This window comes from Geotrypetes seraphini, chromosome 7 (genome assembly GCF_902459505.1).
Source record: "Geotrypetes seraphini chromosome 7, aGeoSer1.1, whole genome shotgun sequence".
NCBI lineage: Eukaryota > Metazoa > Chordata > Amphibia > Gymnophiona > Dermophiidae > Geotrypetes > Geotrypetes seraphini.
The window spans coordinates 113,903,703-113,928,932 of record NC_047090.1 but is presented as its reverse complement, the minus strand read 5'-3'; the positions used below and the strand labels follow the sequence as shown (position 1 = coordinate 113,928,932).

The window sequence follows — 25,230 nt, the reverse complement described above, 5'->3', positions numbered from 1 at the left end:
GTTTGGTTTGATTTGTATATAAATCACTATTTCTATATTTGAGCTCTTAGAAACAAGGGAAAGAAGGAATCACTTCTACCTAGTTGCATTTCTGCCTTGTTGGGTTAACTTTTGAAGGAAGGTACTACAAAAAAGGTATACAATGCAAAAAAGTATTTACAATATAGATAACATCATTCCTCTGCAAAAGAGTTTGTGTGTGGATGGTGTAATTTTTTCATAGAACACTTTAAACCAGCTCTTGCCATTTCAATTATGGTTTATGGCTTTAGTTTATTTAATATACCGTCCTTCCTTAAACAGTAACAGTGATTTGCAATAATAAAATAATAACAGAACAAAACCACACAGAGAAAATGTTAAATGAACTCCAGCTATAATAGGAAAGAAAATTTTAAAAAAGTATATCACAGACTGTGGCTCTGGTAGACCCTCACGGAGCCAGAACAATTGTGCTCCACAGAAAAGGCCTTTTCAAAAAGTTATGTCTCTTAAAGATCTAAATTTAAGATAAACTGGCTCTAAATGGATTAAACTGTGAAGAGAATTCCACAAAAAAAAGTGCAACACAAAAAAAAGCTCTGTTTTCTGGCGAGTTCATAATGGACTGAATAAAGTGGAAGAATGTGAAATTGTCAGTCATTCAATGAATGTAAGGCTCTGGAAGGACAAGAATAGATAAGGTAAATAAACTGGATATTACAATAAATTGATTTGGAAGGTAGGATTTAATATTTTAGAAACATGATGGCAGATAAAGGCCAAATGGCCCATCTAGTCTGCCCATCTACAGTAACCATTATCTCTTCCTTTCTCTAAGAGATCCCACATGCCTATCCCATGCTTTCTTGAATTCAGACAGTCTGTGTCTTCACCATCTCTTCCGAGAGACTGTTCCACCCATCTACCACCCTTTCTGTAAAAAAAATATTTCCTTAGATTACTCCTGAGCCTATTGCCTCTTAGCTTCATCCTGTGCCCTCTCATTCCAGATCTTTCTAAAGAGATTCAACTCATGCACATGTACGCCATGTAGGTATTTAAATGTCTCTATCGTATCTTCCCTCTCCTGCCTTTCCTCTAAAGTATACATGTTGAGATCTTTAAGTCTGTCACCTTATGCCTTATGATGAAGATTACGCACCATTTTAGTAGCCTTCCTCTGGACCGACTCCATCCTTTTATATCTTTTTGAAGGTGCGGTCTTCAGAAATGTACAAATGTAATATTCTAAATGAGGTCTCGCCAGAGTCTTATACAGGGGCATCAGTACCTCCTTTTTCCTACTGGCCATACTGCTTCCTTTGCACCCTAGCATCTTTCTAGCTTTTGCCATCACCTTTTCAACCTATTTGGCCACCTTAGGAACTTCACATACAGTCACACTCAAGTCCCGCTCTTCTGTCATGCACATAAGTTCTTCACCATCTAAACTATATCGTTCCTTCAGGTTTTTGCAGTCGAAATGCATTTCTTAGCTGCCAAGTTTCATACCATTCTTTTTTTTTTTTTTTATTATTTATTTATCATTTTGTAAATAATTATCAAGTATAACTTGTACAGAAAGCAAAAATTTAAGTTTAAGGATACATAGCCATAATCATCATATTAAAGTCCAAAAATCAAAGAAACAAACGAATAATACATATCCATATTTTCAAAGAAAGACAAAAAGAAAACTCCATTATGTTACTTAAATTTTTAACTCAAGTCCGCTTTGAAGATCAAGATGTACAAAGGACAGTTTAAATTAAAAGAAAAAAAAAAAACAAATAATACTGAGATTAATCTAAGTTGAGCTCAAAGTTCCCTAGTAACTTCCCATCTAGGGCTAGATCTTATTATCCTTTTTCTTTTTCCAAGCGAGATAGTGACAGGAAGGTCACCAGCTGTGAAGGATCAAAAAAGACAAATTTCTGAGAAGAATAATACACTATGCATTTACATGGGTGACGTAAATAAAAAGTTGCCCCAATGGCCAACACCCCTGGCTTTAATAATAGAAATTCTTTACGACGCCTCTGGGTTTCTCTGGCAAGATCAGGATACATTTGTATCTGCATTCCTAAAAAGGTTTTCATTTTATTTTTAAAGAAAAGTCTCAGTAACCAGTTTTTGTCCGGGGCCAATGCCACTGTTAATATTAAGGTTGCTGGGACTGCGTTTTCAGTATTCGAGGATTCCAATATAGTAGACACATCCAAATTTTCCTGTTCAACCTCTTGCTGTTGTTTCCGTTGATTAGTAGGAAGATAATAAACTTGTGTAAATGGTGGTATCATATTTTCAGACAAACTCAAAATTTCCATTAAGTATCTTTTCAGCATCTCCCGAGGTGTAATCATCAAGACCTTAGGAAAATTTACCAATCTTAAATTATTTCCACGGGAAAAATTTTCCAAAGATTCTAACTTTCTTCTAAGATTGGTATTGTCCTTAATTATTGTTTCATAAATTTGTTTGGTCTTAATTGATTCCTGGTTAATGCTGACAATCTCTTTTCTAAGGTCTATTGTTTCCTTTTTTATTTCTTTGTCATGATGTTTTATTTCCCCTTCTATTTGATTTAATTGAGGTTTTAACAAATTAGGAATATTAGCAACCAGGTCCCAGATAGTTTCAAGTGTTACCTCTTGGGGTCTCTGAAGATGAAAGGAATAAGTTGTAGACTCTTCTCCCATTTCATACCATTCTTCAAGCTTCGCTAGGTCTTTCTTCATGCAATTCACACCATTCGGGGTGCCTACTCTATTGCAGATTTTGGTATTATCCACAAAAAGGCAAATCTTACCCAACAGCCCTTCAGCAAAATTGGTTATAAAAATATTAAAAAGAACAGACTCAAGAACAGAACCTTGAGGCACACCACTGGTAACATCCCTTTCCTCACAATATCCATTGTCCACTACCCTCTGTCATCTTCCACTGAGCCATTTCTTGATCCAGCCCGCCACTTTGTGGCCCATCCTGAGGGCATTCAGTTTATTTATTAATCATTTATGTTGAACACTGTTAAAGGCTTTGCTAAAATCTAAATACACCACATCTAGTGCACTCCCTCTACCCAATTCTCTGGTCACCCAGTCAAAGAAATTGATCAGATTTGTCTGACAAGAGCTACCTCTAGTAAATCCATGTTGCGTTCAGTCCTGTAATCCACCGGATTCCAGAAACTTCACCATTCTCTGTTTTAGAAGCATTTCCATTAATTTGCTTAACAGAAGTCAAACTTACTGGCCTGTAATTCCCTACTTCTATCTTACTTCCTCTTTTGTGTAGAGGGACCACATCCACCCTTCTCCAGTACCACTCCCGACTCTAGAGAGGCATTGAAAAGGTCAGTCAGCATAGCCACCAGAACTTCCCTAAGTTCCTTCAGCACCCTTAGATGTACACCATCCAGCTCTGTCGCTTTGTCTAACTTTAATTTTGCTAGCTCCTCACGAATACAACCCTTTGTAAATTGATCAGGGTCTACCACTCCACATTCCTATTCGCATTTGTCTTCTGCGGTCCCGCTCCTTTCTCTTCAGCCATGAACACAGAACTGAAATATTTGTTAAGCAATTCAGCCTTTTCTTTATCAGCTTCTACATATTCCTCCTCTTCACCTTTGTGTCTCACAATGCCACTTTGCATTTCTTGCTATCACTGATATATATTTAAAAAAAAAAAAAAAAGTATTGTCTGCCTGTTTTACTATCAGCCATTTTTTCTTCCATTTGTATCTTTTTTTTTCCCGACTTCTCGACCACTCTCTCTTAACTTTTCCAGATATATTTGCCTGTCTTCCTCTTTCTGCGATCTTTAGTAGTTTATGAAAGCTAACCTCTTATTCCTTACCTTCTCAGCCACTACTTCTGAGAACCAAAGTGACCTTCTTTTCCTCTTTCTTGCCTCACAAAAAGGTTTGTCACCCTTACAATAACTCCCATCCAGACAATTCCTTGACATAATCCCCCATCCGAACAAAGTTAGTTGTTTTTTGGTTTTTTTTTAAAGTCTAGAACAGAGATGGGGAGCCAGTGATGCTGTATGAAAAGAGGAGTTATTCGGTTAAAACATGAAGCATAAGAAAGAAGATGAATGGCCATATTCTGAAAGTCTGCAGTCTATGAAGCTGTTATTGTGGAAGTCCTGACAAAACACTATTGCAATTCTGAACTTTACCCATTCTGGTTTGCTAGTACCTCTTTATCCAAAAGGTGATGTCCACTGTTCCTCTTTGTTTTCACTGGGTAATTTGCTTTTAACTGGAACTGTCATTTACTGTTGTTTACTGCTGGTAAATTGTATAGTCTCTATCTGCATAAAAAAACACCCCAATTTGAGGAGTTATTCGGTTAAAACATGAAGCATAAGAAAGAAGATGAATGGCCATATTCTGAAAGTCTGCAGTCTATGAAGCTGTTATTGTGGAAGTCCTGACAAAACACTATTGCAATTCTGAACTTTACCCATTCTGGTTTGCTAGTACCTCTTTATCCAAAAGGTGATGTCCACTGTTCCTCTTTGTTTTTCACTGGGTAATTTGCTTTTAACTGGAACTGTCATTTACTGTTGTTTACTGTTGGTAAATTGTATAGTCTCTATCTGCATAAAAAAAACACCCCAATTTTGATTAAAATTGATAGAGATGGACTCCTTATTCTGTTTTACCCCTGATTTATGGCAGATTTGTGCTGGATGGCCAACTGAGGAGCATCTGTGTTTCACATACTGTTGGGCACATGAGGGGTTGGAACCGCAGGGCTTAGTCCCCTCTGGTCCCTCTAGGGCAATGCAGTCACAGATTGTTCATTTTTCAGGTCAAAAATCCCCCCTAAGCTGCCGAATAGCGACTCTGCCTCTTTGGTGAAATGCAGATATGCAGACTTCTTTGAGCCCACAGGAGATCAGGGGAGTCCCTGCAGGGGCCCTTAGGGCATCCTGTTCAGGGCTTTACCCCTCATTTTGTGAGTCTAATATCTGACATATTGGGGGTCTGCCTGCACTGTTTGGGGTCACGCAGGAGAGTTTACCCTCGCATAATGTGGTTCCCCCAACGAAGGTTCATCCACAGGTAGGCTGTGGCTGCCCTGGACCATGAGGAGGACCCGATGGTCGCTGCCTTTTCAAACCAGTAGTTCCCCTGGAGGTCATTACAGATTCCTTGCAGGAATTAAAATAGGAACCCCTACAGACCTATGCTGCTCAGCTTTCTGTCTTGAGCAGCTGTAAGTCTCAGACCACATTTTTTTTCTTTCACATCCAGATATTACAAATTATTGGGAGACTTTGGAATGCCCCTTGCAGGTTGCCAGTACTATGACAAAGTTGTATGCGATGGCTCCTGATTATCAACAGCTGTATGTCCCGCCTAAGGTGGATTCATTGGTAGCAGAGGTTACCAAACGTACCAGGCTGGATAGTGAAGGTAGAATGATTTTAAAGAAAGTGCAAGACCGCAGAGTGGATTTAATCCTCAGAAGGCAGTGTGAGGCCTTGGCTTTGGGCTTGAAGGCAGCACCTGCAGCTTCCTTTGTTACACATGCCTGTCATACTAGATTGCATCAAACTCTGTTGATAGAGAATGATGCCTATCCCCAGTTGCTTATCTTGGGGTTGGATTATATAACAGATGCTCTATATGATGTGTTTAGGCTCATGAGCAAGGTTTCTGCTTATTCTATCACCACCTGTAGAATGATCTGGATCAGATAATGGGCAGGAGATTTTGTTTCCAAAGGCACTTCTAGCCTTGGCTGCAGAACTTACAAACAAATCTAACCCCTCTCCAAGGACACATCCCTGGACACTCCCCTCAAAGCTCAGTTTGTTTCTGCAGCCTTGTTTCTAACTTCTAGTCTCTTCTGCTCATGATTTTTTTTCTCAATTTCTAGTATTTTATTTTATTCTGTGCTGCAGGTGTTGCTCAAGTGCTTTGGATTCACTCTGGGGGAGTGATCCTTCGGCGGGAGATCACAGACTTTTACTTAAAAATTGCCTGCTTCTGGGGAGTGCCCTATTAGCAGAAACTGAAGTAAGCCCCGTGGACAGCTTGCAGATCACATTGGGCCTCAGGGATCGGGAGCCATCTCACCCCAGGTTTGTCCACTAAGAGGTAGAGTGCAGGCTGCTGCGGTTCCATGGAGGTATGCCGGGATCGGAACCGGACTGCGTGTCTTCCCTGAGAGGTCCTGATGGTCGTTGTCTGAGGTGACAGGGAAGGTGAGGCGGTCAGAAGACCTGAAATCCAGTTTATCAGCTCCTGAGGTACTGATCTCCTTTGCTTGCACTGTGTTTTGCTGGCTTGCCATTGATCTTTATTGCAGCACATGTTTCTGTGGTGTCTGTGTGCCCCAGCGTTTGGCAATTTTGGGGGGTGCTAAAATTGGGCTTTTGGGTGGTTTCCTTGCATGCCCTGGCCCCCCCACCTGTAAATTTGTAAAATCGACATTTTTCACAGGCCATTTTAGGGCAAAATTGGCACCCACGGCAGCCATTTTGGATTTTCTTTAAAGTTTTTAAAAGAGTATTTTTTGGCTTAGAAGCTTCGTTTGTGCTCTAAACTTCACATATGGCCTCCTCAGGACAGGATGGCATGGATTCATGCCGAAAATGCGGCGGATGGCTGACGGATTCGCAGCCATACATCACGTGTGCTGTGGCCCGTGGAGGATATGAACCGTGCGTGGGTTCCGCACTACCCTCCTCTGGAGAGGCCTTTCCTTCCTCCAGTTCCACTGGAGATGTGATTGCGTCCGGGATGCCTGAAGTTAGCGCGAAAGGCTCTTCTGTAAAACGTAAGCGCAGTTCCGGAGAAAAGTCTCATAAATCTTCCAAGTCTGAGTCCTGCAGAGCGGCTCTTGCCGCCGGTGACTATTTTCCGCTGGAATTTGTGCATTTGATGTATCGGGCTTTTATGAGATAAGGGCTATGCCTGTCTCTCCCACTCAGACTCCTGTGCAGCAGTCTGTTCCACCTTTGGATTACAGCATGTCGATTTGTTCCTTTGCTGGAGCACCGGAAAGCCGGCGGCCAGTTCTCGTCATTGCTTTAGTTTCGGCTTCAGTCTGTTTGCCTTTGCTGATGCATATTTCATCAGCGGATATAGCTAACTTAGTAGATCTTGGGATACCCAGAACATAAGAATTGCCGCTGCTGGGTCAGACCAGTGGTCCATCGTGCCCAGCAGTCTGCTCATACGGTGGCCCTTAAGTCTCTAGGACCATATTTTGAGGTCTCTAGATGTGCGGTGTCTCCTTTTGAGATACCGGAAGGCCACAAATGACTTTCTGACTATATTTTTGCTCTGGCAAGCTCCGCGCGCCAGGGTCAACCTGGTCCAATGCTTCCATCTCTGGATGGATCTGTGCGGCCATTTCCGCTGCCTAAGTATCGCTGCAGCACCAGCAATCCTCTGCAGGTTGTTTGAAGGTGAGACCGTGCTAGAAAGAGGATGCAGGCCTTTGGGATGGCAGGGAGGGAAGTTGCGGTGGGCCCTGGTGTAGCAGTATGCTGAACTGAGGGTGAGAAGAAATAGTGGGCCTAAAAACAGAGGAGAGGAAAGAGCTATGGTGGACAATGGGATGGAGGGAGGAGAGGAACAGAAAGAGAGAGAAGTTGGACACAAGGGATGGTGTGGGGGGGATAGAGATACTGGATAGGAGGGTAGTTGGAAAGAGAAAGGGAGAGCTGGTGGACCCTGGGGTGGTGGGGAAGGAGGGAGAGATGCTGGATGAAAGGGTAGTTGAGAAAAGGAGAGATAGGTCCATCGCTGCAGCTTCGGGGATGGAGACAAAAAAAGGGACGATGCCAGACCTCTGGGGGAGGGAAGGAAAACGAAAGGGGAGGACAGAGATGGAAGATGGATGGTTCACATGGAGAAAGAAGAAAACGATAATGGGAAGGAGTCCCTGGCAAGCGAGTTATGAGAAGACAACTAGAGCCTGGGACCAACATGATTTGAATAATGACCAGACAACAAAAGGTAGAAAAAATAATTTTACTTTCTGTTTTGTGATTACAATATGTCAGATTTGAAATGTGTATCCTGCCAGAGCTGGTGTTAGACAGCAAGTGTGAACTAGGACATAAAAGAGAGAGGAAAAGTCTTTTTTATTTATTTTGTTTACATCAAAGAGCCAGCGTGGGGTTGGAGAGGTTGTAACCCTATACTTCTACTAAGACTAAGGGGTCCTTTTATTAAGGTGCACATTTTGCGTGCGCTAAATCGGTTAGCTTACCTTAATAAAAGGACCCCTAAGTATCTTAATAAAAAATTTGGCCTGAGACTTAGCTTATGTTTTAGATTTTGGCCTCTTATATGATTCAGTTTGACATCCCTGATTTAGATGGATTAATTATTAATTTATTTTGGGCGAGCCAATTTGTTAAGTATTTTAGTTTACCTTTTAATGTTGGAATGGACAAGAGGATCAATGATTGGGATTTGGTGAATTCTAAAGATTGAAGAAGAGTTAATAATGGAGAAAGGAAGATATTAAATAGAGTAGGAGAAAGAGTTGAGCCCTGAGGGACACCTGAAGGAAGATTGAAATTTTGAGAAGTATTTCCACTGAAAGAGACATTGTAAATTTGATCTTTAAGAAACGATTGGAACCATTTCAATACAGTATTGGTGATCCCAATATCTTGCAATCTGGTTAAAAAGATGGAATGATCTACTAAATCGAAGGATGCTGAGAGATCTAACGATAGAAGAAATACTGATTTACCTTGAGCTAAGTGCTATATAGGTTGTAATACCTAACAGTGTAGTCTCAATGCTATAATTTTTCCTAAAACTGTATTGATTAGGGTGTAAAACATTGGTTTTATCTAAAAAATCTTATCTGTGAACAATATTTTCAGTGATTTTTGCAACAAATGAAATGTTTGCAATTGGTTGATTGGAATATAAATTTGGTGTGTTTGCAGTGCCTTTGATCTTAGGATGGATGGTTGCTGATTTACGTGGAGATGGAACTTCACCTAGAGTTAAATGTTCTGTAATCAAAGAAGATAAAAAAGGCATAAGTTGTGTAATGGTGTGCTTTAAAATCAATGTTGGTATAGCATCTTGTGGAGATGTTTTTGGATTTATTGATTTAATAGTTGCATAGATCTAATGTGGTAAAGGAATGTTAAATGACCTCATTCTACTTAATGGCAGAGTCTCAAGGTTTTGAACAATAGGAGATAGAGAAATAGCCAGGTTTAGCATTTGATTGTGATAATTTATGACCTTATCTGTGAAATACTGAGCTAATTCTTGAGCAATAGGTCCTACTGGTTGAGTAGCTGGAATTTCTTTATTTGAAGTAAGATTTTTAAAATTTTTATATAATGCTGCTGACATGTATATATTTCCAGATGTTTGGTTGTCTCCTGTCAGACAGGTCTGAAGAGTGATAAGATACCTCCTCTATTGCGAGGAGGCAAATGAGAGACTTTGAGAGCTACATAAGTGTTAGTGCTGATTGCTCTCAGGTAGGTGGCTTGGTTGTTTCTATCTTGTTTAGTTTATGTTCCTATTTGCATTGATTTGTTGCATTTTTATCATTGCAGAACAGAGCAGAAGTGGTTGTTTGGGCAGTTCCCAGTGTCCTGCCACCTCATTTTTCCTCTTAGAGTGATGGCCAACTGCTTTGATATGAACTGAGGATCTACAACATAGCCCAGTGAGGTAGGAGATGGAGCAGAGAGAGAGAAAACAAGTAGATGATTCCTTCTACACAACTTGTGATTAGAGGTGAATAACACTGGTTCAAGACTCATACACCTTTCTACTAGAAAGAAGATTATCGAGGTAAGAATCTAATCTTCCCTTTGGTGGGGGAGGGGCTTGAGACCAAAGTGTGGGGGACACAACAATTTGTCCTGCCTCCGTCCTGCTTTCCTCCCCTCTCCTCTTCATGCCCCCTGCAACCCTCAAATTCCTAAAATGACGAGGGTCCCTAAGCCCCACCAGTGAAAGAGGTCCTCTAATGATAGCCTGGCAGTCAGTGGCACTTTCCATGGACCCTCAATAGAAGAGCAGAGCAGTCCTGGTCTTCAAACCAATGGAAATTTAATGTTAAACATACAAATCAATATGAAGACTTGACCCAACACTGGTTGTGTTTCGGTTACATTTTTCTTTTAACTGCACATATTTTCCCATATGTGAATTATTTCAGCTTATGAGCTTTTTTAGTGTGTGAATTGTTTCTACTTATGAGACTTTAAGACTCCTGAGGCAGACTTTGTATCCGCAACACGGCCATAGTCGAATCTTGATATTGATTTGCATGTTTATCATTAAATTCCCATTGGTTTGAAGACCAGGACTGCTCTGCTCTTTTATGGATTGCTTATTGTACATATGCAGAGGCTGACTTTCCCTATTTCTTGGTGGATTGCAACTTTTCACGGGCCACCTCTGTTGCATCACCTGACCCCTTAGAGCAATCATTGGGAAGGGGGCTGCAGTGGCCCATGGAAAGAGCCACCATCGAAGGACCTCTTCCATTGGAGGTGCTTGAGGAGACCTTTACCAGCCATAGCAGCAGATGGTACTGCAGTTTTGAGAGGCCTGAAACCAAAGTGAGGAGGCCAAGGTGCCCCCTCACCCTCCAGATCCTCCCCCAGCTATACAACTGTCGTTGGTCTTCTTGCAAAAAGTAAATCTATAGTAAATATCCCAGTTTCTCAAGTAGATTAATTTTTTATTCCAGAGGGAGGGAATTGCAAAGAGGAGTTTTGCAGGTCATCTACCTGCCAACCAGCTGTTTCAAAGGCATTCCTAGCTGATTTGATAAATATGAATTCTTTTTCCAGTACTGAGAAGACAGACAGTTACTACTGTGTCCTGTTCAATGATGAGCATCATTCTTATGATCATGTGATCTACAGTCTTCAGAGGTCATTGGCTTGTGATGTGAGAGAAGCTCAGTCACATACCGTAGCAATAGATAAAGAGGTATGTGTGTTGTATGAAATTTATTTCAGTCTCGTAGTGTGCTTCTGATTCATAGTTTGCTTCAGATAACTATTTTGGTATGAAATATGTTGGCTTTCTGATTTTAGGTTTTAGTTGATTAAACATCAATAAAACACCTTGAAGTTTAAAAAAAAAAAAAAAAAAAAGTTGTAAAATAATTGTTTATTGAAAGAACACTGGAAACTCCAAGTTCCCTTGGGGTTATTTCAGTATTTTCCTTCCTCTTTCCTTGGATTATTCACTCTATTATTGTGCCTTTTTAACACTGATCGGCTATACAAATGTATGTGATTCCACATTGCAAAGAACCAAGCAATGGCATTTGTGCTATAAAAACGCCAATAAATACTGATATTTTTAAACTTTCACATAATTCCTCAATATTTGGAAAAAATACCTAAATTTACAATTCTTGATCATCCTGCTAGACCCTACTAGTAGTGGTAACAAGCTTAACGTCCCTGGACACAGCTATGGCCTGTATCTAGTGGTTTGAGGTTGGCTGATGTAGACTCCTAGGAATCCTTCTAGTTGATTCTGGGGGGAGGGGTGGGTGGGAGGTGTTACTATTCTGAGCCTTGGCCCAAGGGCCTTCAGTCAGAAAAACTATCTGGCATAAGTTCTTGCAGGGTCTTGCCAGAAAGGATGTGCCTCTCCTCCTTTCCTTCCTCTGTAGAATTTTATTTTGGCCTTCCTTAATTTCTAAGGGAATAAAGTTTCTTAAAAAAATAAGTGTATCAGACATGTTAGGCCATAGGGATTAAATTACAGCAGAATCTTTCTCTCCCTAAACAAGAACTGGAACATTTCCTGGCTCTCTTGAAGCATAAGGGGACAGTCACACAAAGTAATGACTGCTTTTAGAAACATCTTTTTACTGTGACTGGAGTCATCTTCTCAACGTTCAGGGTAGGTTTACCAGATGATTCTAGGTCATGGAGGACAGGCTGAGCCAGTATTGGCTTTTGCTCCCAGTGAGTGCATTGGAAGCAAAACCAGGAATGGTTCAACTTGTCTTCCCATGACCTGGAGCCATCTGATAACCTTAATGTGGAAGAGGCCTCTGTTCTGCCGCAGTACCTCAGTTTTTGGTAGGAACAGCAGCCATTTTATTGGTGGGCTGCAATTCTTTCACTGGGTCCAAAGAGGACCATGCTCCTTTACTGCAGTGCTTGGGATTGGCCCCGTGCTGTAAGAGTTTTTGGTTTTGTTGAATTGGGAGAGGTAGGCACACAGGGGTCTTATAATCATTCTAGGACAACAATTCTTGCCTAGTTTTAGGTAGGCTGTGACTGGGCTCCAGGTCCCTGCTCTTTGTGGAAAGTATCTTAGGGTCTGGCTGAGTCCCTGGATCTTCTTGAGGTACCTTCTGATTGTTATAAGAACCCCAGGTCCATTGTTTGGGGGTCCGGACACTGAATAATGCTAGTCCAACCATCATCCTCTATGGGATAATGTTGGGGTTGGAGAGGATATGTTTGTGGTGATCTTTTCCTTAGAGACTGCTTGCTGAATGAAGTCTGGAGAACTGTCCCTAGTGGAAAGGGACAATTCCCCAGTAGTTTATTTCACTGGGAAGACCTAGTCGCTTATTGATCAAGTTGTTTTTGCTATCTTTATCTCCACAGATTCACGGTATTCTTCTGATTGTGATCCTATCCTGGAGGGTAGGAGAAAACCTGCTAAGGTTTTCTGTTTCTGTGTAGAATGGAAAGTCTTGGATTTGGTCATCAGGGGTTCTAAATTGAGTAATAAAATTGTACCCTTCTCTCTATGCAGATCTGGACCAGCTTTCTTGTGTCCTGAAAGTGGATGCCCTGGTGATGGCAGAGCCATAAGGATCCACAGTTTTAGTTGAAGGAGGTTCTTCTTTTAGGGATGCTCATTGCTGGAAAGTTGAGCTGCATTTTAAACAGGCATTTAGTTCAGTGGCTGTTGAGATCCAGGCAGCAGTTTATTGAGATTGTGTAGTTTAGGCGTTGGTATACTGGATTCAGCAGCTTCTGGTTTCATCAGAGGTAGCCAATTTGGAATTAAAGGTGGTTTTCGAAGCTGTTTCTGCCTCTTAAGACTTCATTTAAGTAAATTTATTTTCTGAAGTGACCTGCTTTTAGGGAAGATCTCAAAGTTAAGGATTTGGGCGAGTCCTAGCACCATCAAGAAGACAGGTCCTGTTTCAGTAAGGCATCCACTAGTAGATCTTGTGCCAGGGATGGGGGATGTCCTCGAATCTCTAACAAGGATTCTTATTCTGCTGCAGGCACACAGTGGTGGCATTCATTTTTCAAGACTAAGAGATTGGGAAGCACTGTACACTTCCTCAAAAAGTTCCCAGTAAAGGTCAGTGGGATCTCTTTACAGGTGGAGAGAGGGAGCAAACTTCTGTACCTTTGGAAGAAGACTATTCTTTCAGTTCAGTGGGTGATGGCTTTGATTCAGAATGGTTATGCTTTCAACTATAAATGTGCATGAGTCGAGTCTCTTTCATTTAAAAGGAAATTGTGCAATGAGAGGGCATGGGATGAAGTTAAGAGGTGATAGGCTCTGGAGTAATCTAAGGAAATACTTTTTTTTACGGAAAGGGTGGTAGATGCTTAGAACAGTCTCCCGGAAGAGGTGGTGAAACAGAGACTGTGTCTAAATTCAAGAGGGTCAGGGATAGGCACGTGGGATCTCTCAGAGAGAGAAAGAGATAATGGTTACTGTAGATGAGCAGACTAGATGGGCCATTTGGCCTTTATCTGCCATCATGTTTCTATGTTTCAAGTTTGCTAGTCCCATTTTAGATGCCTTTATAAGAACATAAGAACAGCCTTACTAGGTCAGACCAATGGTCCATCTAGCCTAGGAGCCCATCCTCATGCTGGCCAATCCAGGTCACTAGTACCTGACAAAACCCCAACATTCCATGCTACCGATCTAGGGAAGGAGTGGCTTACCCCATGTCTGTCTCAATAACGGACTTTGGACTATGAACAGTTAGTGTCATCTGCAAATTTAGTCACTTCATTTGTCGTCCCAATTTCTAGATCATTTATAAATAAGTTAAATAGCACCAATCGCAGTACAAATCCCTGCGGCTCTCCACTATTTACCATCCTTCATGGAGAAAAACAGCCATTTAACCCTACTCTCTGTTTTCTACCTGATAACTAATTCCTAATCCACAACTGAATATTGCCTCCTATCCATGACCCTTTAATGTTCTCAGGAGCCTCTCATAAGAAACTTTTGGCAAAAGCTTTCTGAAAATCTAGATGCACTTCATCAACTGGCTCACCTTTATCCATATGTTTATTCATACCTTCAAAGAAGGCAAGGCAAGATCTCCTTCCTCAGTTGAACCCATACTGACCCGGTCCCATTAAATCATGTTTGTCTACAATTTTATTTTTTATAATTGTTTCTAATATTTTGCCTCTTCTTGGTTTTAAAAGTATTTTCCTGAAGAGGGCTTTAAGCTAGAAGTGATGGGTCAGGGTGATCAAAGCCACCGGATGAGTATAAGCCCTCTGGTAAGTAAATCACTGAATACCTCTAAATGGATGAGAACATAACAGCAAATTTCTAGACCGTATAGCCATGAGTTCAACGCGGTTAAGAAAAGATTATGCTAAAGGAAAATAAAGAGAATGTTATGAAAAAATGCAAGAATATCTAGTTGATCAAAAATTTGGAGAAGAAGAAGGTTGTCAACAACTTTCTAAATGTTCATATGAAATAGATCTAGATAACAGTAGTTGGAAATATTTATCATAATACGCCGCCTGATAGGCAAGAATATGCCGTGATATTTCTTACTTTTACAGCCCTTAACTGAAGGAAACGTAAATAAAGCATGTGATTTCCTGCTATTCTTCTGTGACACTATATCAAACCTGTCAACAAGTTATCTTGGAGCAAGTCCGAAGGCTACTTTATAGTATAAACATCCCAACTTAAAGATTACCCGAGCCTCCACCAGAAGCCAATGCAGCTCACGGTATCAAGGTGTCACATGATCAAATTTCCTCAGACCACAAATCAATCTTACCGCCGTATTCTGAACCAAGGTCAGTCTAGCCATATTTTTCTTGGTGCTTTTCAGATAAACAATATTACAGTAGTCCAATAGGCTTAAGAGTAGTGACCGAACAAGGATTTTGAAAGCAGCAGCCTTAAAGTAAGGTTTAACGGTGTGTAGTTTTCATAAAGTATAATATCTTTTTTGGACTACTGTATCAATCTGATTCTTCTTGTCTGGCACTGATCAAGATCATCTCCCAGTATTTTAATTGTTGGACTTAATGTATATCATACTGAATTAATCTTGATTATTGGTTCAAAAGGGATCTTTTGAGACAAAAAAAAAATTTTTTTTAGTTTTGTCCTGATTTAATTTCAATTTAAATTCCTGCATGCAGGACTCCTTCAGAAGCAATACTGGCTCAATAAGAACATAAGCAGTGCCTCCGCCGGGTCAGACCGTAGGTCCATCCTGCCCGGCAGTCTGCTCCCGCAGCGGCCCAAACAGGTCACGACCTGTCTGAATCACCAGAAGGGGCTCCCTTGCCATCTTGATTTCTCATTGAAGTCCTATCTTCCCATCGAAGTCCTAACCCTCCGGTCTTGCACATGCACGACCTGGTTGGGTTTCTGTACTTATTACCTGGTTAGCTTTCTATACTTGTGTTACATCCCAGCTCCTCCCTCAGTATCCCACGATCCCTTTATCCCTCAGGAATCCGTCCAATCCCTGTTTGAATCCCTGTACCGTACTCTGCTTGATCACTTCCTCCGGTAGCGCATTCCAAGTGTCCACGACCCTTTGGGTGAAAAAAAACTTCCTTGCATTTGTTTTGAACCTATCTCCCTTCAGTTTCTCCGAATGCCCCCTCGTACTTGTTGTCCCCTTCAGTCTGAAGAATCTGTCCCTATCCACCCTCTCTATGCCCCTCATGATCTTGAAGGTCTCTATCATATCTCCCCTGAGCCTCCTTTTTTCCAGAGAGAAGAGCCCCAGCCTATCCAACCTCTCGGCGTATGGGCAGTGTTCCAGCCCTTTTACCAGTTTCGTTGCTCTCCTTTGGACTCTCTCAAGTACCTCCATGTCCTTCTTGAGGTGCGGCGACCAATACTGAACGCAGTATTCCAGATGTGGACGCACCAATAAGTTGGATACTATTGGGTAAAGCTCCACAACATGGGATGACTATTGTGATAGCATCCGCATAGCTGAAGAACTTTAAACCTGGATTACTCAATGAATGGCCCAGTGGAGAAAGATACACATGGGAAAGTGGGGAGCTCTGTGGAACTCTTCAGGGATTTTCCAGATAACAGAAGATGTATCATTGAATCTGACCTGATAAAGTCTTGATTTGAGAAAACTTTAAACCATGTGAGGACTTTACCCTGAATTCCCAAGGTGTCCAACAATTCCAACAATTTGAGATAGTCTACAAGGTGCTAGTCAAATCAAATTGAAGTACTAGAGCACTACTACTCCAACTTAAAAGACTGTTCAAATAATCAAGTAAAGTAGCTAAAGGGGGATCTGAAACTTGATTGAGAATCATGTAACAAGAAATGATGATCCAAATATTTTGTTAATTCTATTTGCACCAACCCCTCCATGATGGATGCTATTGGTCGATAATTTGATGGTTCCTTGTTATTTTTAATGATTGGGGTAATAATTATATTACCCTCTTGAGGGAAAATACCATAATCTAAGGAATCAGTTATCCATTCTAACACTTTTATTTGAAATCCTGGAGGAGCACAAGACATAAGATTAGCAGGACAGGAATCTAAGATTTAGAATATCTGCAAAAAAGTTTGGTAAAATCTACCCACTCTGGGTTGTCAAAAGTGGACCATATTAGATCTACATGAACTTCATCTCGAACTCATCCCAAACAATCTCTCGTATTCCCCGGGCATGGCAAGCATGAAGCTTGTAAACCCGTAATTTTAGAGCTGAAGAATGTAGCCAGGTCATTTGCGGTGGGTAGTGGCTGTTGGGATACTTGTAGGTTTTTTGTTGTATTAAACACCTTATTCACCAAATTGAATAGTTTTTTTATATTAATGTTGGTAGTGCCTACCTGAGTTGAAAAGTAAGCCTTTCATTTTTCTTTTCTTTTTAATTTATAAATTCCAACCTCTGTCCGCCATCTTTCTTTATCTGTAATTAGTTTAGATTTTAACCATTTTCTTTCAAATCATCGCACTGTCCGTTTCTTTCTAATAATTCAATTCTTGTTTATTCAGTTTTGCTTTCGGAATGAGTTTTTTAGCCCATCCTAGAGTAAAGTAACAAATAAAATGGTCTGACTAAGGTGTAGGTTGCCATCTTATCATCCTTCAGATAGATTTTTCCTGTTACTTTAGATTTAGTATTAAGTGAGACTGAGGGCCTGTTTTACAAAGCTGCACTAGCGGCTGCAGTGCGGTAACAGCCCCGAAGCCCATAGAGATTTAAAGGGCTTTGGGGCTGTTGCCGCGTGGCAGCTGCTAGCACGGTTTTGTAAAACAGGCCCTAAATCTAGGTGGTGACCTCCTATATGAGATTTAGAGAATTGTGGCAATGCGTAATCTAAGGAGGACAGAAAAACTTTGAAATCAGTCACTTCCTGATTATCTTCTGATTCCAGAGAAAGATTGATGTCGCCTAATAGCAAGCTTTGGGCGGTAACTAGAGAGTTATCCTCTATAATAAAATCATAAGTGTGCATGCGCACTTAGGACGGCGTGTTTCCTGACAGTGTGCTGTGTCCCTCCGTGCTGAATTCCATTTTCGAACATGGAGGCAGGAAACACGCTGGCGACTCCCACCTCCCGCCCTCACTCACCGCCACAGTGCCTCCTCACTACCGCCACTGATTCGGAACGGGGAGTTGGGGGGGCTCAGTTGCACTGCCAGCATCTTCTTCTCCCCCCTCCTCCCTCTCGCCTGCTCACCCGCCCGCAAAGTGCTGTGCCGTGCTGCCGCTGGCCTCGCCGTCTTCTCTCCACTGTGGCCCGCCCTCTTACAACTTCCTGTTTCTGCTAGGGCTGGCCGCAGTGGACAGAAGATACCTTCACAGCCGGTTTCCTGCAGATGTGCGTCGCCCCCGACAGCATAGCAAGCAAGCAGGAAATAAAACTACCGTGCCATTTCCTGTGCTCGCACTGCTGGCCCTCTTGCTCTACACTGCCAGCTCCCAGCACACACGTTGCACCTCCAGAGCCGACCTATAGAGCAAGGAAAAAGACGCGCGGTGCCGAATGTCTCCTCACAGAGGGCCTATCACGGTGGCTCCTATCAGACGCACATCACCCCGTTCAAAGCTGCAGAAGCCAGGAAAACAAACACACATCACCGAAGCCGTCCCTCACACTTCAGGCAGTGCCGGCTCCATGAACACGCACCTCTCCGGTTCCAGCAACAAAACTACCACAGCAGGCCTAGGAGCAGTGCAGGCGAGGGGGAGAAGCAGATGCCGGCAGGGAAGTGGGGGGGGGGAGGGAGGGAAATGCTGCTGGTGAGAAAAGGGGGCTGGGACTGGAAGCTGAAAGGGAAAAGGTGGGAAAAGGGGGCTGAGGGCGGAGTAAAAATGAATTTGGAGCTCGGGCTGAAAATAGGGGACATGTGAGGGAAGGAGGCTTTACTAGCACCCGTTAATGTAATGGGCTTAATAAACACTAGTTAAATATAAAATCATAGAAAAACTTTGACCGAGGTCCACTGACCAGGTGGAATATAACAAAGCATGCAATTAAGGCAGTCTTGCAAATCCTTTCTGTTCAAGTTTCAAGTTTATTGAAATTTTGATATACCACCATATCAATTTATATCAAGGTGGTTATACATTTTAAAATAAGATAAAATAGGGTAAAATTAACATAACATAATTTTAACAAAAAAAAACCCATACACGACAAAACAATAACATACTCGACTGGACAAACGGGTACGAGTGGGAAAAAATGGGGAGAACTACAATGATTAAAGAAAAGTAAGGTATAAAGCAGGGCTGCCCAAGTCCGGTCCTCGAGATCTACTGGCAGGCCAGGTTTTCTGGATATCCACAATGAATATGCATGAGAGAGATTTGCCTGCACTGCCTTCTTGGTATGCAAATCTCTCTCGTGCATGTTCATTGTGGATATCCAGAAAACCTGGCCTGCCAGTAGATCTTGAGGACCGGACTTGGGCAGCCCTGGTATAAAGGTATAAACAAAAGGAAGGGGTTAAAAACAAGTAAGTCCAATACAAGCGGACTCATAAAAGATAAAAAAAAATTTTTAATCCTTAAAAGGACATTTATACTTGAAAGGCATATTTAAAAAGGAATGTCTTAAGAAAAGATTTAAATTTCTCAAGATTAATTATCTCTCTTAGAGCATTTGGTGCCGAATTCCAGAGAGTTGGGGCAACTACTGAAAAGATAGTGTTTCTTCTAGTATTAATATGGTTCAAGGTTGGGATTGCTAATAAATTTTGCTCCAAAGAATGAAGAAAACGCGATGTAGTGTACGGAATCAAAAATTTATTAATGAATTCTTGCTGTACAGAGTTTCTTGTTTTAAAAGTCAATAATAGAGTTTTATAAATGACACGGTGATGGATGGGAAGCCAATGGGCTTTTATCAGAAGAGGTCGAATTTTTTGGCCTTGTAAATGACTTTTACTGCTGTATTCTGGATTATTTGTAGACATTTTAACTCTTTTTTGGTAATACCATGGTATAAGGCATTGCCATAATCCTGACAAGAAATGACTAATGAATGGATTAAAGTATTTAAAACCGATATGTCAAGAAATTTAGTTAGTTTTCCATTTTTTTTCCCTACAGCATTTTGTAGGGGTTTTCCTCCCAGTCGGGTGATTTTTGGCTGAGTGAGGTTAAATGATGGCTAAATGGCTTTGAACCATCAGCCTGCATAGCTGAATCTTTCCTGATGAAGCTCGCATTCGAGTGAAACCAGCTGAGAGCTGTTTATATCAGCTGAGTTACCTTTTAAGCCACTCTGTATAGCTAAGAGCTGTTAGTACCGTTACTACAAAAAAAGCTAAGTATTCAGTTTTTTAAGAAGCAAAAAAAACCCCCAAATATAGAAAAATTGAACCATTAATGAAAAATACTTTATTGTGACAAGTGCCAAAACATAAAATACAAGAAGGGTATATGAGACCAATGATAGTTCACTAAGTGACCGTTTTGACTGGACTTGTTCCAAAGGCATATAGCTGTGAACACTTGAGGTCTTCCCACCTTTCAAAAAGATACATACAATTCAAAACAAAATATATATATATATATATATATATATATATATATATATATATATATAAATTGTTAAAGTCTATGGTCTTCTGATAAAGATTCCTTCCTATTTTCATCTTAAATGTAGATACATAGCTGATATCTAAATTTGCAGTCGATTGAGACACCATTATCCGTCAGTGTTCTCTAATTAAGGCATCTGCCCTGTCAATGTCTATTTGTCTTTGATGTTGAAGAGCGACCAGAACAACCTTTGTTGGTTACACCTGTTCTTCCTGCTTGAAATCTTTTTACCCATTCATGCACCTTTCATTGATTCATGGTGCTATGTCCATACTGAGTCAATATCCGAAAGTGAATTTCCACAGGTTTCAATTCCTCTGCCCAAAAAAAGCACACTACTACATGTTCTTTGATGGTGCAATCTTGCAATGGAGCATCCATGTTTCTGACCTTGTGGTTACAACACGACTAAAGGCTAAGAGCTCCTTTTACTAAGGTGCACTAGCATTTTTAGCGCACGCAGCAGATTAGCGCGCACTAATCTCACGCTACGCGGCTAGAACTAAAGCCAGCTCAATGCTAGCATTAGCGTCTAGCGCGCGTGGCATTGAAGTGTGCGCTATTCCGCGCATTAATGCCCTAACGCAGCTTAGTAAAAGGAGCCCTAATTGCTGCACTGTGCATGGATGAACTATCCAACAGGCCATGACATGTGTTGCATTTCTCTAGCTCTTTTCTGGTTATCGCATAATTTAACAGTTGCCTTTAATTTTCAATTCACCCTTGTATATATGTAGGGATATTTTAGATTCTTTCCTTTACAAATTGAGTACTGATTTTGGAGTAGGAATCCTCTCTTAAAAGACTGATTTTTTAAAAATGGATTATCCGATTATATTCTTTTCTCTTCTACACATTAAAAAAATGTAATTGTTTCCTTTTATTTCATTGTATAATTTGATGCCTTTGCCTTAACTTGACTTTTCCTTTAGAAAATAAGACTACTGTTTAGAAGAATTTCATGTTTTCAAAGTTTATAGTATTATTTTTCTTTTAAAAAAGGGACGGAGGGCTGTTAAAGGAGGTAACTTTATGGATTGTCAAGAAGTGGAAGATGACATCAAGGTAACATTTATTGTGTCATGCTTTCAGTTTAACACTGTTTTATTCAGCTCTCTACTTAATATATGTTACTGACATTTTAGAAATACTACAGGAAAAAAAATGTTATGAGGCTGATTACTTGCCAGATGTTGATTGGGGGTATCCCTATTGTGGGGCCTTCTAGAAGTAGGAAGGTCTTGGATTTTCTACAAGAAGATCTATTCCAGCAGTTGGTAATTGAACCCACGCAGGTTGGAGTTATACTGGACTTAGTGCTTACAAATGGGGAAAGTTTTCTGATGTTACAGTGGGTGATCATCTGGCATGTGGTGATCACTGCATGGTACTGTTTAATATTAAGATGGGTATAGAGCAGGGGTGCCCAAACATTTTGGGTTTGTGAGCTACTTTTAAAATGACCAAGTCAAAATGATCTACCAACAATAAAATTTTAAAAAAACTCAAAGCACATTGTACACAGAGAAAATGTTAATTATCATTTATATTCCGGGGTTTTTTCAGAGGTCAAGGCAGATGACTTTATGCAATGTCACCTCAGTAACAGCTATACAAAAATAGATAAATATACCCCCTCCCTTTTTACTAAACCGCAATAGCGGTTTTTAACGCAGGGAGCTGTGCTGAATGCCCTGCGCTGCTCTCAATGCTCATAAGCTCCCTGCGCTAAAAACTGCTATTGCGGTTTAGTAAAAGGGGGCCATAGTACAAAATATAGACAACAGATATAAATTATCAAAATGGACACATTTTGATCACTAAATTGAAAATAAAATCATTTTTCCTACCTTTGTTGTCTGTGATTTCATGAGTCTCGGTTGCATTTTATTCTGCTGACTGTGCATCCAATATTTCTTCCCTTCTTTCAGCCTGCTGTATGCTTCCAGACCTCATTCCCCCCTTCAACTTTTTCTTCCACTCTCCCTGCCCCCCTCCCCTTTCTTTCTTTCTGTCTCTCTGTCCCCCTTTCTTTCTGTCTATCTTTCTCCATGCCCCTTTCTTTCTGTCTTCCTGTCCCCCCTTTCTTTCTGTCTTTCTTTCTTTGTCTCCCTGCCCCTCTTTCTTTCTGTCTGTCTTTCTCTCTCCTTTCCCCCTTTCTTTCTGTCTCCCTGCTCCCCCTTCTTTCTGTCTCCCTGCCTGCTCCCAAGCCATTGCCGCCGCCATCGGGGAACAGGCCTCCAAACCGCCGCCACCATCGGGGCACAGGCCTCCAAACCACCACCTCCCCTTCTTCCCCTAGGAGCCACAAACACTACCTGTCACAAACTGCTGCACAGAACGGGAGTTTCTGCATGTATTTCTAAGGATGGTCCCCCCCGAGGACATCAATGAAGCGAAAAGGCGTTCGATCGGTTCTCTCCCCCCCCCCCCCCGAATCCTTCCTTCCTCCCACTTCTACCCTCTGCACCGCCGTCTCCGAGGGTGCTCGTGACTGATCCCCCGGAGCTTGCGCTCTCTGCCGCTTCCTGCCCCTCTGCAACTTCCTACTTCCGGTGGGGCGGCCCGTGGCAGAGGGGAAAGCTCTATGGCTGGCCTGGGAATCCCTGAGAGAAGGTAGGACGGTGGGGGGAGTGGGAGAGAGGCTGACTGAGTGACTGGCACCGTTCCGTGCAGATAGTGAGTGGAGCTGCTGGGCGTGCGAGGACCGCCAGGATGCTTCGGGTCCATCTGCCTCTTGGGAAGCAAGTAAAATGCAAAGGCAACGCGATCGACTTGTGTTGCCTTTGCGATCTGCCGGTTGATTGCGATCGACTTTTTGGGCACTCCTGGTATAGAGAGTGGGCAAAACTGAAAGGAGATATTCTAAGGGTGTTAAACCTTTCTGTGAGGCAAATAAGTAAAAGGAAAAGAAGGCTGCTTTGGTTCTCAAAAGTAGTAGCTGAGAAGGTAAGGAATAGAGAATGACACGGTGGTTGTTACCCGCGGCTAGCCGCAAGTAGCCGCGGGTAACCTGCCGAAATGGGGAAAGAAAAAATAGTGGTTGTTGCAGGGACGGGGACAAGGCCATTCACCGCCCCGTGGAGTTGTGAATGGTCTTGTCTCCGCAGTGAGGCAATCAAGGATTGCGCGGTCCAGCAGCCCCCACCCACCCAATCGTAGCGTTCCGCCATCTCCCTCCCTCCACCTCACCCTATATGCAGAGTTTGCCGGCTTTCTTTTTTGCCCAGCCGCACGCTTTCAAAAAGCCACGCATGCGCGGCTGCTCGAGTTGTTCAATCTTCTCCTCTGCAACTTCCTGTTTCCGGTTGCGTCAGGAGAAGATTGAACAACTGAGCAGCCGTGCGTGCGGCTGGGCGAAAAAGAAAGCCGGCAAACTTGACATCTAAGGTGAGGTGGAGGGAGGGAGCTGACGGAACGCTGCAATCGGGCGGGAGGGGGCTGCTGGACCACGCAATCGCATGTGTTCCCGGCTCACACTAGGAAGGAGGGAGTGAAAGGGAAAGAGATAACCGCTTTGAACCTCACGGTATAGCGGTATACAAGAAATAAAATTATTATTATTATTATTCTGGGCCAAGGGGATGAAGAGGGAGAGAAAGAAACCCAAAGCAGGAAAGAAAGGAGAGGACAGGCAGGTGAGCCAGATGCTGGAAGCAGTGGGGGGGGGGGGGGAGAGAAAGAGGGAAAGAAGCTAGATAGGGTTGAAGAGAAGAGACACATTGGTGTGGAAGAGGAAGAGAGGGGAAATCTGGACACAGGAAGGTAACAGAAACAGAGGGGAAATTATGTGCATGGGGGCATAGGGACAGAGACATAAAGGGGACATACATGCCATGGGGATGGTATATGGACACATAAAGGAGACATACATGCCATGGGGATGGTATATGGACACAGATACATAGGGGAGATATTAGAAATGGGGAAAATAGGAACACAGAAGTGAGATTGTTTGGGGACTGAGCTCGCAAGCTCCAGCAGCTTGCACAAATTACATTGTAATGTGCCACAAAAGTAAGAGGGAGGGAGGTAGATAGATAGGCCGTTCGAGAGGAGCTGAAGGGTAGTAGAAAGGAACTGATGGTGAAGGAGGGAGGGAAGGGTGGTGGTGGAAAGGAATAGAACAGACATTGAAGGAGGGTGGAGAGGAACAGACCCTGAAGGGAAATGTGGAAGACAGAGTGGGGAGAAGACGCTGGAAGGGAAGAAGACAGATGCCAGACTATGGGGGAGCGGAGGGAAGAAGATGGATGCCAGACTAATTGGGGGGGGGGGTGAAGGGAGAGGCACAGTAACAGAGCAAATGGAAGACGCAGAGAGAAGACACACAGTGTATGGAAGGAATTGAATGAGAAGATGAGGAAAGCAGAAACCAGACAACAAAGGTAGAAAAAAAAAATTCTATTTATTTTTATTTTTTGCTTTAGGATAAAGTAGTATATTAGTTATGTTGATAAAAATTTATAAACAAAGCCCCGCCAGCTGAACATCTCTTTCTCTAGTTCAGCAACCAGAATTTTGATTTATAAGGAAGGAATAAGCTAAATATTGCAGTACTGAGGCTTATATGGATGCTGCGGGGACGGTGATGGGGCAGTGAATGGGATGGCAGTGACGGTGACGGGACGGTGAAGGGGATGGCGGTGACGGTGAAGGGGACAGTGGGCTGGGGACGGGGCAGTGATGGGGACAGATTTTTTCCCCGTGTCATTCTCTAGTAAGGAATAAGAGGCTAGCTTTTATAAACTACAAAAGATTGCACAAAGAGGAAGATAGGCAAAAATATCTTGAAAAGTTAAGAGAGGCTGGTTGAGTAGTCAGGAAAGCAAAGATACAAATGGAAGAAAAAATAGATGACACAGTAAAACAGAGAGATTACATCTTTTAGATATATCATTGATTGATAGGCAGAAGTGCAAAAGTGGCATTATAAGACTCAGTAGT

The 25,230-nt window shown here is 42.0% G+C and overlaps 1 protein-coding gene across 4 annotated transcripts in view; it reads left to right on the top strand.

Annotated features, from left to right (window-relative positions):
• UBR1 (ubiquitin protein ligase E3 component n-recognin 1) overlaps positions 1 to 25,230 on the top strand; it is a 531,921-nt gene that overhangs the window by 52,464 nt on the left and 454,227 nt on the right. For all 4 annotated transcript variants that reach the window (XM_033952836.1, XM_033952835.1, XM_033952834.1 and 1 more), the window contains exons 6-7: positions 10,804 to 10,945; positions 21,286 to 21,348. In XM_033952836.1, the coding sequence (XP_033808727.1) occupies positions 10,804 to 10,945; positions 21,286 to 21,348 (205 nt within the window). The remainder of the gene's footprint in view (positions 1 to 10,803; positions 10,946 to 21,285; positions 21,349 to 25,230) is intronic.